At 30.5% G+C, this 13,960-nt stretch overlaps 1 protein-coding gene across 1 annotated transcript in view; it reads left to right on the forward strand.

Annotated features, from left to right (window-relative positions):
• Positions 1-13,960, forward strand: part of LOC106687497 (lipase 3) — a 78,815-nt gene that overhangs the window by 60,492 nt on the left and 4,363 nt on the right. Inside the window, exons 2-8 of the mRNA XM_014431422.3 lie at positions 4,951-5,128; positions 5,597-5,711; positions 9,418-9,515; positions 9,649-9,809; positions 9,886-10,044; positions 11,280-11,364; positions 13,713-13,855. Coding sequence (XP_014286908.1) covers positions 4,951-5,128; positions 5,597-5,711; positions 9,418-9,515; positions 9,649-9,809; positions 9,886-10,044; positions 11,280-11,364; positions 13,713-13,855 — 939 coding nt within the window. The remainder of the gene's footprint in view (positions 1-4,950; positions 5,129-5,596; positions 5,712-9,417; positions 9,516-9,648; positions 9,810-9,885; positions 10,045-11,279; positions 11,365-13,712; positions 13,856-13,960) is intronic.

Consider the following 13,960-nt stretch of genomic DNA (forward strand, 5'->3'; position numbering starts at 1 on the left):
TTTTGAGTTAAGAGTGGTTCTGAGAACATTGTCCATCTGCTTATAGTTGTATAAAAAAGATATACTTTCTATAATCCAATCCTTGAAAAAATCAATGACAAGTGCTGTTTCTGCAAAAGAACGGTATGGCCTACCTGTTATGTTATCATCTTAGGAAAAAAAATACTATTCCTGATTTGATCAAGATCTTCCAGATACTCCAAAAGATTAAAGAAAGAGTATCAAAATACAAATAGTTCAAATATTTCAAAGAACAAAGAGGAATTTCGTATGCTTGAAGATTCAATTTTAGATCATTGATGGGAAAGATACTTGACCATAAGTCGGAAACCGTTCTTGACTAAGGTGACCCTGCCTCAAGTTCATGGAGCTGACTCATCAACAAGCGCGTATATCTTTACGTGCACAACGCTGCCTCCTGAACACAGCCAGTTCTTCAGCTTGATAGCCCCAACTGAAAGGTGAAAGGTTATCGTGTTATTGCAATATACGGCGACAGTTAGGATGACTTCCGGTTTCGTTATCGAGGCCACTATTGTAAATACGTTTACATTAAAGGAAATAAATTCTATACTTATTAGGTTTTACTGCGTGTCGTCCATGAGCCATAGTTTATATTCAGGAAGTTCATAATTATGTTTCTTCTTGAGGAAACATTGGAGGTTATAAATGATAAGAAGATTTAAAATTCGTAGAGAAACCACAGAAAAGATTAAATATTTTTCATTACACAATTATTCAGGATATATACATCTACCTGGATAACGGTTTGGAACATTAAAAGTACTGATAACGAATGCCCAGTTCTGTACCATATTGAATAAAATAATTCTGCTAAAAGACATTCAAGCTGTCTCATATTTTGTAAATAAAATAATTATAAAGGCTTAGCGAACCCGAAAGTTCGATGTCGATACCACCAATCTGTCCAGTGACGGCCATTCAAACCCAAATCTACTAAATCAGTCTAAACAAAGTTCTATAATCTACTTTTCGGTCTACCCTTCGGACGTGTACGGTCGTACACGCCCATCTTATGTTATAACCTGAATTATATTGACCGAGTGCAGTTACCTCAATTCAGCGTTGTATATCCTTTTAAATTCTCCGTTAATTCATCCTTTTTCGGTCAGAATATTTCAATTAATACTTTATTCCAAAGTCTTGAGGCGCTGTTCCTCCTTCAGTGTAAGAGGCCAGGATTCGCATCCATAATAATGAGAAGGATAACAGTTTTACAAATTCTAAATTTTAAGTTTTCTGACTCCTTCCATAATAAACTCCCTAACCACCCAAACCCACTAGTTTCTAACCTTGCTTCCTCTTCCATTCCTGGCAATCCTCCGAGGCGCCTCAAAATAAGATGGCCTCGTGAACTTATATTGTAAACTGTTTTTAGAGTTCTACTACTGGGTAGTTTCTCTATATGCTGTATCATATCATTATGTCATTATGATCAAATTTACTTGTTGTATTTTTTATACAGTTGTAAATATCAATAAATAAATAAATAAAAAGTTTTTTGACAGAAGGCGCCATCTAAGCAATTTCGAAATTGAAAAATAACAAGCATTTTCCGCCTTTAGTCTTGCTTTTATTTCCTCATCAATTTCGTTTTTTTCTAGTTACTGTAAAAGCTTAGTACTTGAGCCTATTTACCTATTCAAATGTACTTCGAGATCAAGTTCTTTACTAGAGTTTATTACCGATTTTGTAAATCTGAAGTGTACTAAACTACTAAACTGCTTCTTAATATGTAGTTATTTTGCTTCTTTACTTTAATAATGGCACATCTGACAAAAAGAAGTTTGGTTTTTATTTTGAATTGGACGTATTCCAGTGATAGTGACGTAGACTGTGGTCACTTTCTCCACTGGAGTCGTCCTACAGGCTGCCCTGAAGCAAATAGGGCTATCACAAAGTAATCTCAGTATAAGATAAAACTAACAGAATACGTAAAAATTAAAAAAAAAATATATATTTAAAGCAAATCAGCAGTGTAAGCATTGGTCTACTGAGGCATGTTATGAAAATGTTTTCTTTTTTAAATTGCTCCGTTATTTATACAGCTAAACAATTTTTTTGGTTAAATGAAATAATAAAATTAAATGAAATCATGTCGTTTTACAATTTCAGTCGCTTTTTAAATATTACTCGACTAAACTATCTTAAAGTTTTCTTTTCCCGTTTTAAGTAAATATTTGAAAAGTGATATAGGACCGTTGCTTCCCGGGGGTCTTAACGGGACGGGTCCGGCGGGGAAAGATTACCTTTTTTTTGTGCTATGATCTCCTCTTGTGAGATTGTGACATGTCGTACATCGACCAACTTACTCGCTATAATTGTCGGTTTCAAAAGTCAGATAAGTAAGGCTACCATGGAGGGTGGGAGTGGAGGGCTTCATGTCGTTTTTCAATTTCAGGCGCATTTTAAATATTGCTCAATTAAACTATCTTAAAGTTTCCTCTTCCCGCTTTAAGCTAATATTTCAAAAGTGAAAAAACGTTGGAGCCAAGTAGATTCCTTTCTAGGAAATTGTAGGATTCCCATAATAAGAAGGGATTGAAATGTGCAAAAAGGATGCGTAATATGGAGACTAACGTATAAAATGTTGTGTTTTAATATTTGTGTTTTATCAAAAAATTAATATTGATTATAAGCACGTTTTATAGAGAGAATACAATTGCAATCCAAGTGTAAAAATGTTTAGATGGAAAATAATAAAAATTCAAAGGAACTTAAAAGTTTAACATTGACCACTTCAGGAATCTTATATGTATTCTAAAATTGAAATATTTCCTAATCCCTTTTTTTTCTGAGATAGCCAATAAAATATAAGATAATCCAGAGGTTGGTAAGATTTACACAAATAAAATTAAGATAGTTAAAGATTTTACCAACTCTTTCTTCTCTTAAAATTACCCATAACTAACTCTATACATCTGGGCCCTGTTTTATAATCAAATACAAACTAATACTATTAGTCTTGTAGATTTATCTTAATACAATTACACTGACTTGTACAATAGTAATTTGTACTTTAGTATTTTTTAAGTCCTGTAATATCACTAATAGTCATCCTTATCTTGAAAAAAATAAGTATTAGTATTATTACCCCACTAGTTTCTACACTTGTACTATTAACTAATAATATTAGCTTTCATTATGAAACAGGGCCCAGTTGTACAGCTTAATATTCCAGTTAGGAGTAGGGACGCCTTCATTTTTGTGGTTATACTAATACCATTATCCAAGTGTAAAGCGGGCAGATTCATAAAAATTAGAAGGGGCTAAAACGGCCAATTTGTTATTGCTTTATTTTTGTTTGGGAAATTAAGTAGTTTATATATATTGAATACGGTGAAAATAAACAGGTGATACATCAATTAGAAATAAAATTAACTCATGATTGATTGTTAAATTATATAATTTAAAACAAGTTGGAAAATTCATGCTCCTGAGGGCTGAACAGGAGCAAAAATAAATTGAGGAGGCTGGAAAAAGTACTTTTGACATTCCAAAGTTTTTTTTATTTTATATTTGTACATAAATAATCACGTACATATCCAGTAATCTTTTCATTCTTTATATATATAAATGATATATTATATATATAAATGCTCATATTCTTCACAGTTCAAAAAGGAAAACAAAATTATATAAATTCAATATCCAATATGTAGACATAGAAAAAAAAAAAAAATGAATCGCTCTTTTTCCACTTAATGTGAATTTTCCTGTAAAATTGTCTTTTGATTTCTTTCCTAAGTAAAAGTTAACTTAAATCATGATCTGTAAACTTCCAAACTTTGTTAAAATTAAAAAAAAAAAACTAATTATAATGAGAATACAGTAATAATATTGTAAGTATTTTTTAAATCAGCAAAAATCTAAGGTTCGATGCCGATACCACTAATCGTTCTCTATATACATCTGTCCCATGAAGCCCCTCCAAACCCAAATCTACTAAATCATTCTTAACACAATCCTCCCATCTACATTTTAGTCTACACCTTGGGTTCACCAGTCGGTTCAGTGTTTATTAAAATTTTAGGGATCCATTCGTTACTAAGTCCCACAACCTTACCCGCCCATCATATTCGCCGCATTGCTATAATGTAATACTTTATTTTCAAAGACCTAAAGGCGCTGTTCTTCTCTTAGTGTAAGAGGCCACGTTTCGCATCCGTAAAAAACAAATGATAACAAATACTACCCTGAGGTAGTTATTTGAACACTAAGTTTATAATTATATTATAAACTAAATATAACTTTAAATCGAAATAGAAGAATTGTGTCTGGTTTATTCTATGTACTTAGGAGTATTCTCTTTATGGGTAAGTGATAATCTATGGTACGATTGGAAATAATCTTCATTAAATAAAACAAAATAACTACCTCAGCAAACAGAGAATTCTTTAGTCCTACAAATTAAAAAGTCGTTGGCTGAGAACTGAGACAAGATTTGTATAGAAAAAATATGAAATGAGTTTGAAATAATTTTAATTAATCTTATAAAACGATAAACTATTTTAAAATTAAAACTATAATTATAATTATAACTATTTTATATTTATTTTAGTGAAGTTTACAAAGTTTTAAACTTAAGATATTTTTACTGGAAGAAGATAGTTGACAATATGAAGTAGTTCGTAGGAAGATAGTCCGGATGGCGGTCAATAAAGGTGTCAAAATAGTTAAAGAAAACTATTTATTGTTAACCAACTGAACTCAGTTGAGATCTATTTTTCAATCTTACAGCCCTGATGAAGCCCTGCAAAGTGGGGAAAAAATTGGTTAACAATAAATAGTTTTCTTTTACTATTTTGATACACCTGGACTATCTTCCAACAATAAGATATTTATAGTCAACTATAATAACAAATTAAAATAAACTACTTAAAATCTCCCACATAATGTGATTGTACTGATTTTGTTTTTCCATTTCAGAAAGATTTAGCTGAGGCTGCTGGATATTCGGCAACCGATGTTGAAGTAATAACAGAAGATGGATACAGCCTATGGATGCATAGGATTGGTAATTCATCAGGCCCACCTGTTATGATGCAACACGGACTGCTAGTAGCTGGAGATTCTTGGATTGCAAGAGGACCTGATAAAGATCTTGGTATAATTATTTTAATAAAGTTAAAATATTTTGATCAATTCACAAACAAATATATTTGAAATATATAAGAAATAGGACAATTATAATGTTTGTATAAAAGATTGATGGTTTAAACAATACAATATTGTACAATCCTTAGGTTAATGTATTCCCTATTTTCACGATTTCAGGTAAGAATAAGCTCCAAAATAATAATGAAATTATTATTACTACTGGTGAGAACCAGCAATATTAAATTTTTGTCTTTACTAGTTAAAGCATTTGATAAAGTAACATTTCAAAAACTTTACAAATTTCTCAATCAAACACTCATTTGATCATATATATGTTAAAATATTGAAATTAAGCCTAAATAAAGAAAATTTTAAATTAAAGATTAATATTTAAAATGTTTTATGAAAATGTCACTTGAATTCTAATTATGATTACTACAACTAAATTTATTTCTTTTCAATTATCTGATTTCAGCTTTTTCATTACTCAAGGCAGGATTTGATGTGTGGTTAACAAACCAACGTGGCACAGTTTACTGTCAGTATCATTTAAAGTACAGTCGGACAGACCCACGATTCTGGAACTTCAGGTAAATTGTTAACTCTAAAACTTTTCCAAATTTACGGAATATTTTGAAAATATTATAATTTGCTGTAGTATGTAAACTATGATGTAATTTTTAACTACAAATTAAATATGATTATATTTTATTCGAAATATAAATTCAAAGTTGGAAACATCTGAAACTTCTTTTTCTCTCAGTTATTTTTAACATGATTAAATAACAATGAATATGGAGCAGGCAGCAAGCAAGGAGTGCTGCTGTAACCCGCCAGGGCTCAGCACTACAAGCGTCTGAGAAGCTAAGCCAATTGTATATAATCTTATTATTATAAAAATACTGTATCTTGTACAAATGTATATATGTTTATATGTAATATGCAATAATGTTATTTATTGTTAAATTGAAAGAGTTCAGAAAGCAGATTCCTCTTTAGGAATGAGACAACTCTCTTCCATCTGAGACAACTCTCTTTTTATAAATTTTTCTCTAGAACACTTAAATGAGAATAAATACATTTATAAAAACCTCAATGCTCATTAATTAGATTCATTATGAGTTCTTGAAAGAAAATGGTATATTATATAGTTTCAGGAACCTGTAAATAACCCAAGAATGATTAACAATCTGGTTAGATTTTATTTTATGTATAATTAATACTTTTTTTCTTAGGGAATACGTTATACACTCTACCATCGAAATCTCCACTAACAGTTTTTATGTCATATCCATAAGATTATTACTACTTCTAAACTGCAAAGGAAGGCCAGAGAACACGATCAGACCTCAAATCAATCAATCTCTAAATCAAGCCACCTAGTGAGGATTAAATTAACGATGGTTTCACCTCATTAAAACTTCCCACTACTCCTAGAAATGATAGCTTACCACCTGAGCTTGTTAAGCATGCTGAAAGTAGATTTCACTTAAGTATTACAGGACCTCCAACAAAGTGACTTTGTGGAGATGTAAATCCACAATAGACCAGATATTCTCCCTCTAAACGATTCTCGAAAGTGGAAGGCAATAAAGCATGTAAAAGCATAATCTCTTCATAAACTTTGAGACAGCCTAAGATGATAGTTATAATTGCTAAAAGCTATTCAAAGCCATCCTAGATAGGTTAAGAAAGATGATTAAGCTCACCAAGAGGAATGATTAAAGTGCTTTGTGCTTTGTAATGATTAAAGAACCTAGGCAGGATTTAAATCAAATATGGGATGATAAAATGCTTGAAAAGGATATTATAAATTCAGCTATACAAACAAGTGGAACCATCTTTAATTAATTATTGAAGCAAAGCACTCATGGCACTTGTAAATGTAGCTTGAAAGGTAGGAATGGATCAATGAAAGGAAAACAAAGTATATGGTTTTTGAAAAATATCAGGATAATACGTCGCAATGAGCCCCTATAATTTGTGTTTCTCAGATCTCTGGTGGCACAAGATGATAATCCTGAATTAGAGATAAAGAGAAACATTTTGGTTACCAACAGGTGCTAATTTGGCTTTAAGTGGCACCTCAGATCCAGCATATTACCGAGAAAGAACAAAAGTGCATCAATATCTTGGTGCACTTATCCATCCAATACTATTATGCCAAGAAAATAGGATGACAAATGATGGGCAGGTCACATTGCGCAATGTACAATGCACAGATGTCAAAGCAACTGTTGAAAGCTTCTTTTCAGAACAAGGTGATAGACCAAAGTGGAGTTGGGATCACGGTGTTGGAAATGATGCCTTGAAAATTCTTGGGGTCAGAAATTGGATGGTAGGTCCCACAAGAGGAAGACAACTAACAGTTGGTGGTGGAGGATACCAGAAACCTACACAGGGTTGTTGTAGTGTAGAACTAGGGTTAGGTCATCTAGTAGTATTTAAGAGCAACAAAACGTAAAAAAAAAAGAAAAAAAAAAAGAAATTGGTTAGTTGCCAACTATGCCACCAGTGTGCATGTTCAACAACCCACAATAACATGGCTCAAGAGAAAATTAAACCACTCATGTTATAGGGCAGCTGTTCCCCAGTTGTTGGGTGCCACAAGTGTATGCCACACTTGCCACTTTCTCAGAATATTGCAAATAAAGAAAAAAAAATTAAAATTAAAATAGCAAATATACAGTTTATTCCAGCATTTGCGCTGTTTTTTTCTTATTTTCCTACATATTCAAGGATTCTAAGGATAATTGCGATGACATATTGTGTTTTTTTTAGCTCGGCATGAGAGCTGCAAAATGATTTTAGCCCAAAAAGGGTGCCATAATGAAACAAATTTGTGAATCACTGTTATAGGGATTTACGCCAGTAGAGATAGACTAATATAAATCATTGGAAGAACTAAGTACACATGTATGTAACAATATATGCTTTAATAAACCCCCACAATACATTAATAATAAAAAACATAGTGAAAAGAAATTTGGTTGCTGATGTACATATATATTTTACTAATTTGTTTTATTTTTTCTTGAAATTGTCGGCGATTTTGATTTAAGAACTTATGTTTCCCCTTTATGATTGGTGGTTTTTTGGAAAACATGGGCTTAATAGATGGTTTATATTCCTCAATCAAAGATGGGATAAATATGTCAATTATAAAAAAACAATTATGTCGCCAATATACTTCATTCCTTCAATTATTTTTCTTTCAACTGGGAGTAAACAAAAAAATGATCATCATATTTTTAAACAAATCTGAGATTAGGGCCAGAGATAGACTCTTGAGATCTGAATCCATGATATAACAAGCCACATTACAATGAGCTATACCTATAATCCTGAATTTTCATTAAAAATCGTGCAGTTGTTGGAGAGATCTAGAGTTCCTTAGAAATGAGTAACAATGACAATGAGTAAGAGGATTTTTTTTTAGATCCCTGTCTCAACTCAGAGAATTGTTAAACTCATAAATTTAGAAAAACATGAATACAATTTTTTTATTTTTTACTACCGCCAGTTTATCTTGTGTAGTTAAGGCAGTAATTTTTTTTTTTAAATTAAAAAGAGAATACAGATGGATTGTTGTCTAATGTGTCTAAACAATATGTTATAAAACAGACCTTATAAGATTTATGGGAACTATGAACCTTTAAAAAAACATAAGACATAAGTCTAATGAAAATGAAAAATACAAATGGAAAGATGAGACAACTCAAATATTTGTATCATGTATTATTTAAAAGTATCGGAGTACAAGGCGCTTTGGTACGATCTTCAGGGCATACCCAGTCTATATAAAATGGGTGCCATTATGTGAGAAATCTGGTAGATATTAACAACAAAAATATTAAGTAAATTAAAACATTTTACCATTTTACCAAAGCACCATAAGTTAATAATAATAGAAAAGTATAATGATACCTTGACTTCCTTTGCCTTATTATGACCATAATATTTGTTTATAAAGTATTTCTGAATTTCTTACTTTTATCAAAATATCAAAATTTTTTATTTTTATTTTTATGACTATGAATATTACATAAAATACATTGACTATGTAAAATGCCTGAGGATTTATTAAACTGTTTACCCAATGAATAATTGGTAAACTTGACTTAAGAGAAAAATACTGTCTGACCAGTTCAATGTATTCACCTTCAAAAATTACAGAAAAAAAGACCTAGAGGTTTTCAAATTAAAATCTCATTCCTTAAACAGGATTTATGAATAAATAATTTTATTATAACAACTATTACTTTATAAAATTGTAAATTAATATTAATTTTGCAGTTTTCATGAAGCTGGCTATTACGATCTTCCTGCATTCATTGATAGAATTCTCAAGATACGAAAAGCAAAAAAAATATTTTATGTGGGACATTCTCAAGGTAATATGTTTTAAAAATTATAATTATGTAATAATATAAATAAATCATTAGATTTGTGATGAGATAAATATATTTCTACTTTTTTTTGTTATACAATATTTAGCAATAATTGAAAAATATGACTGTTTTCCAGGTACTGCTGTATTCTTTGTAATGAATTCATTGAGACCAGAATATAATCATAAAATACAAGGAGCAGCATTGTTGTCACCAATAGCTTATGGCCCTGGCTTTGATGCCGTTGGTTCTAACCCGTTTCTTCGCTTTGCTTTTCATAATGCTGATGCCATCTATGTAATTTTGTTACATGACTTTTACTTTGTCAATTTTTAACCAAACATAATTTTATCTGTTTTCATTATTATTTTAGGCTGGATTAATAAATGGAAGAATTTATGAATTTTTGCCGAGAACATCATCACATATCAGAACTGTAAGACAAATCTGTAGTGATTTATCAGCAAGTCAAGATCTTTGTTTAGACGTAATTGGACTTTATGCTGGTGAACATAGGACCAATATAGATAAGGTAACGATGAATGCAAATTAGAACATGAATCATGTTTAACTTGTGCATAAGTACAATATGTTCAGAAGTTAAATATACATGATCTGTTCATTAAGTTTCAAGATTGGTCCCATAATTAAAAACTGATAGACCATTTTTATACAGTGAACTAAAAATCTTCTATATTAGACCCTCCATTGTTCATAAGCTCTCTGGAACTCTTCCAGCATAAGACCTTTAGGACACCTAGTTGAAAACTGCCTATACTACTGGAATGGAATCGCATCTCTTCCCTAACAGGTATTTCTTGATTCGGGAAACAAATAGAACTCACTATGAGTCAGTTCAGGGCTGTAGAGTGACTGTGGCAGTGAGGAAGGCCACATTATCATGATAAAGCACCCAATTGTCTTTGATCTCTGGGCGGACTTGATCCTTCAAACAAATCTAATATAGAGACGATGGTCAGTCTTTAAAAGTTTATGTAATTTTTCTATATTTTCATCATTTTATCTTGTTAAAGGTCTCCCAGCACTGTTATTGTCTCAGCGCCCTTCCAGCCATTTTTGAACCTCTTATGCCTCATAAAAACCATTGTTAGTGATATGGCTTCATCTTTATTGGCCTCTTGAATCATATGAAAAGTCCCTGTAGACTCTGTATCTTCTTCACACAGAACTTTATTGAATACCACTGCTCCAAGTGGCGCTGGATTTTTGTGTTTTCAACAGAGGTCACTGGCATGGGCTCACGTCACTAATAATCTGCTCACTCCAGCAACTGGAAGATTACTGCCACATGTGATATCGCCTCTACTTCTTCCTGTTGGTGAAACCTGTCTGAAAGCGCTTCTGTAGCCAGGAAAAAATCAGTCTCGAAACATTATGAACAGAACATCTACGTATATATATTTAAAATTTCAATATTACATTTACATATGCCTATGTATAAAAAGGGAAACTGTTATGCCTTGGATCAACCTTTCTTGGAAGTGGCTGCAATTTAGGTGACAGAACTGTGCTAAGACCATGTTTACTCTGTAGAGTTCAAACAAACTGAAGAGTGGTTGTCCATTTGCTATTGTTTTTGAGTAAATTAGAAATAAAATATTTTAGCTCAAAAAGTAACAACTTTTTGTTTTTTTATAGGTTAATGATTGTCATTTAGTTTTTTAAAAGGCATTCTTTCTGAGTGTTATTTCAACAAACCATTGAAATAGAATTTTGAAGAATTAACTAGATTGTTAAAATTTTCAGAAAAACTTGGGAAATCTAATAATTTTTGGACCTGCTGGGACATCAACAAAGAATTTATACCATTTATCTCAAGTATATAAAACAGGTAAGATATTAAAATTTAATTATGATTTGAGGAAATGAAGAAGAAATTGAAGTCTAGTAAGGGCATAGTACAACTTTGACTTGTAACATTCCTTTGAGGTGAAAGTAATCCTTGCATTTTTAAAAATAGTAATTATATCAAAATAGTAATTACTTTGCTATTTAGGATAGCAATACTTCCTCTTACTATATATTCCATAAGTAAAAGTAAATTCTGACTACAATCATAACAACACAAAAACATTTATTTTCTTCTTTAATCAATCATCAAATGCTTTTATATTTTATTCATATGCATTGTTTATTACTTCTAAAAATGAGAGATGATAGGTCTAATCAAAATCTTTTTTGAGAAAGTTGTAAAATTGATAGGATAAAGTAGCTCTTTCCACGCTGTCTTTTTCCTGCATGCTGGTCCAGTAAATTGTAAAGCATGCTTTATATCCTCTCTGCACTGTGTCTTAGTAGCTTGTTCATACTCATTGAGTACAGGTTCATGTGATGAGAAAATTATACTAGGGGGAATCAATGCAGTGTAAAAAAATAGTTTTTTTATTCATGATTTTGGTCTTATCTATGTTTAAGGAGTAATGAAAAATAAAAAATAAATTTTTTTTATTTCTCCAAAAAATTTTAATTTGGTTCCAGAATCAAATTAGCCCCATGGCTTAGGAAGGATTAGACAAACCCCCAAAAATTTATATAAGCTAAACTTGCTGTAATTAAAAATTATTAGCTTTTTTGATATTCAATACTATGTTGTCATAAAGTTAAAATGTTATTATATATATATCCTTTTTACTGGGTATTACTTAAAAAGTCAGTAAAAACATAAACTTCAACATTAATTGTAGGATTTTTAAAAATAAAATTTTATTTTCTTCTTATTAAATTCCATTAGAACTCATGTGTTTTAATTCTGTACAAATTGAATTTGGGGAAAAAAAAGACTAAACAATATTCTGGGAAATATTAAAAAATGATTAATTTGTACAATTTACCCTAATAATAGTAGTATTCTTTACTATTAACTCTACACATTTATTGCAATTAATTTTATAAGTTATACTATTTACACTAAAATGTAGACCATTATTTTATTTCCAATTTTTCTAGATATTGTTATTACTATTTACAATTGGTAATATAATATTTACAAACTCGTTAGATAGTCCAAGAAACACACCAAAAAAAACGCCTTACTTTTTTAATGATCTAAAAACTACCAATTATTTAATTTCGATTGTTTCAAAAAATATCAATTCATATAGAAAATAGAAAATTACCATGAGTTGTAATCTCAATCCATTTCTTCAACATCTGTAACATTTAAGTTAAAACTTTTTAAAACTTAAAATTTCCTTAAGAAGACAGTGTCATATCAACTTGTGACTAGAAAAAAAGTGCAGAATAAAGCCAGAAATGCATAACATATGCATGCTGAATATGCATAAGATTAAAAAGCCACTGATACCTGTGTGCCAAATCGAGCACCCTGTCCCAATAGGCAAATAATGTGTTTTTCTTTAGCCTGTAATAGCAAAACAGCTCTTACGATTTTGACAAAAATTGCTTAAAGCTTTTTACTTAATGTCCTTTAACTTTTGGTATATAAAATAAATATTCATGAAAAAAAAGGAAAACAAGTATGAAGAAAGGAAAATTTTATTATTTTATTGAAAACTAAGTATATATCTATTTTAAAGGTAATTAAATTCCATTAAAAAAAATGTTTAGTTTAGACTAGTATTAATGATGCTACGGCTGGTTGAATTTTGTACCTATGCTTTCAAAGTACTCATATCATTGGGTACCTCAGTTTTTCATTGAAAACTATTACATTTTTTATCAATTCTAAATCTATACATGTCCTGGAATATTTCAGATGCTCATTGGAAGCATTTGATTACAATTATAATTGTGAAATAAGAAGAACTAAATAAATAAAAAAAAAAAAAAATAGAATCACTATCAGACAACTGTTAGTGAAGATGTAGGAATGAATTAAATGAAATAATAAATAGTTTTAACAAAAAAAATTAGACTCTTCCTATTCCCACTCTCAAAACAATATTATATAACTCTTAACTAAAACTGGAAAAATAAATAAAATGAATTTATATATTTGCACCAACTCAGCTGTAGTTATTGGTATAATGTCCAACTCTAAATTTTTTTTCTATTCACTCAAATTATGTGCATTCGAATATCTGCACTATTTTCTTGAAGATTAAAATATCTCAACCATATTTATATATATAAATATCTTTTATTTTTGAGTGAAATGTTTTCCTACAAGCTTAATTAAAAATTTTAATATTTAGAATGTTCATCCTACTTTGTGTATAGGCCAATTTAAGATGTTTGACTATGGCATGAAAGGAAATTGGATCTACTATAATAGTTCAACTCCTCCAAGTTATCCACTTGAACGTGTTACAGCTCCATCTATCTTGTATTGGAGTTATAATGATCCTCTATTATCACAAGAGGTAAGCTAATTTTTCTTATAACTACTCCATGTTCCTAAAGTTTTTCCTTCATTAACTTCTGATGTAATGTTTGCTGGCAATGGAATGGTGCCAAAAATAACTTAT

Source organism: Halyomorpha halys, unplaced genomic scaffold (genome assembly GCF_000696795.3).
Source record: "Halyomorpha halys isolate HHAL.00 unplaced genomic scaffold, Hhal_1.1 Scaffold971.1, whole genome shotgun sequence".
Classification (NCBI taxonomy): Eukaryota; Metazoa; Arthropoda; class Insecta; order Hemiptera; family Pentatomidae; genus Halyomorpha; species Halyomorpha halys.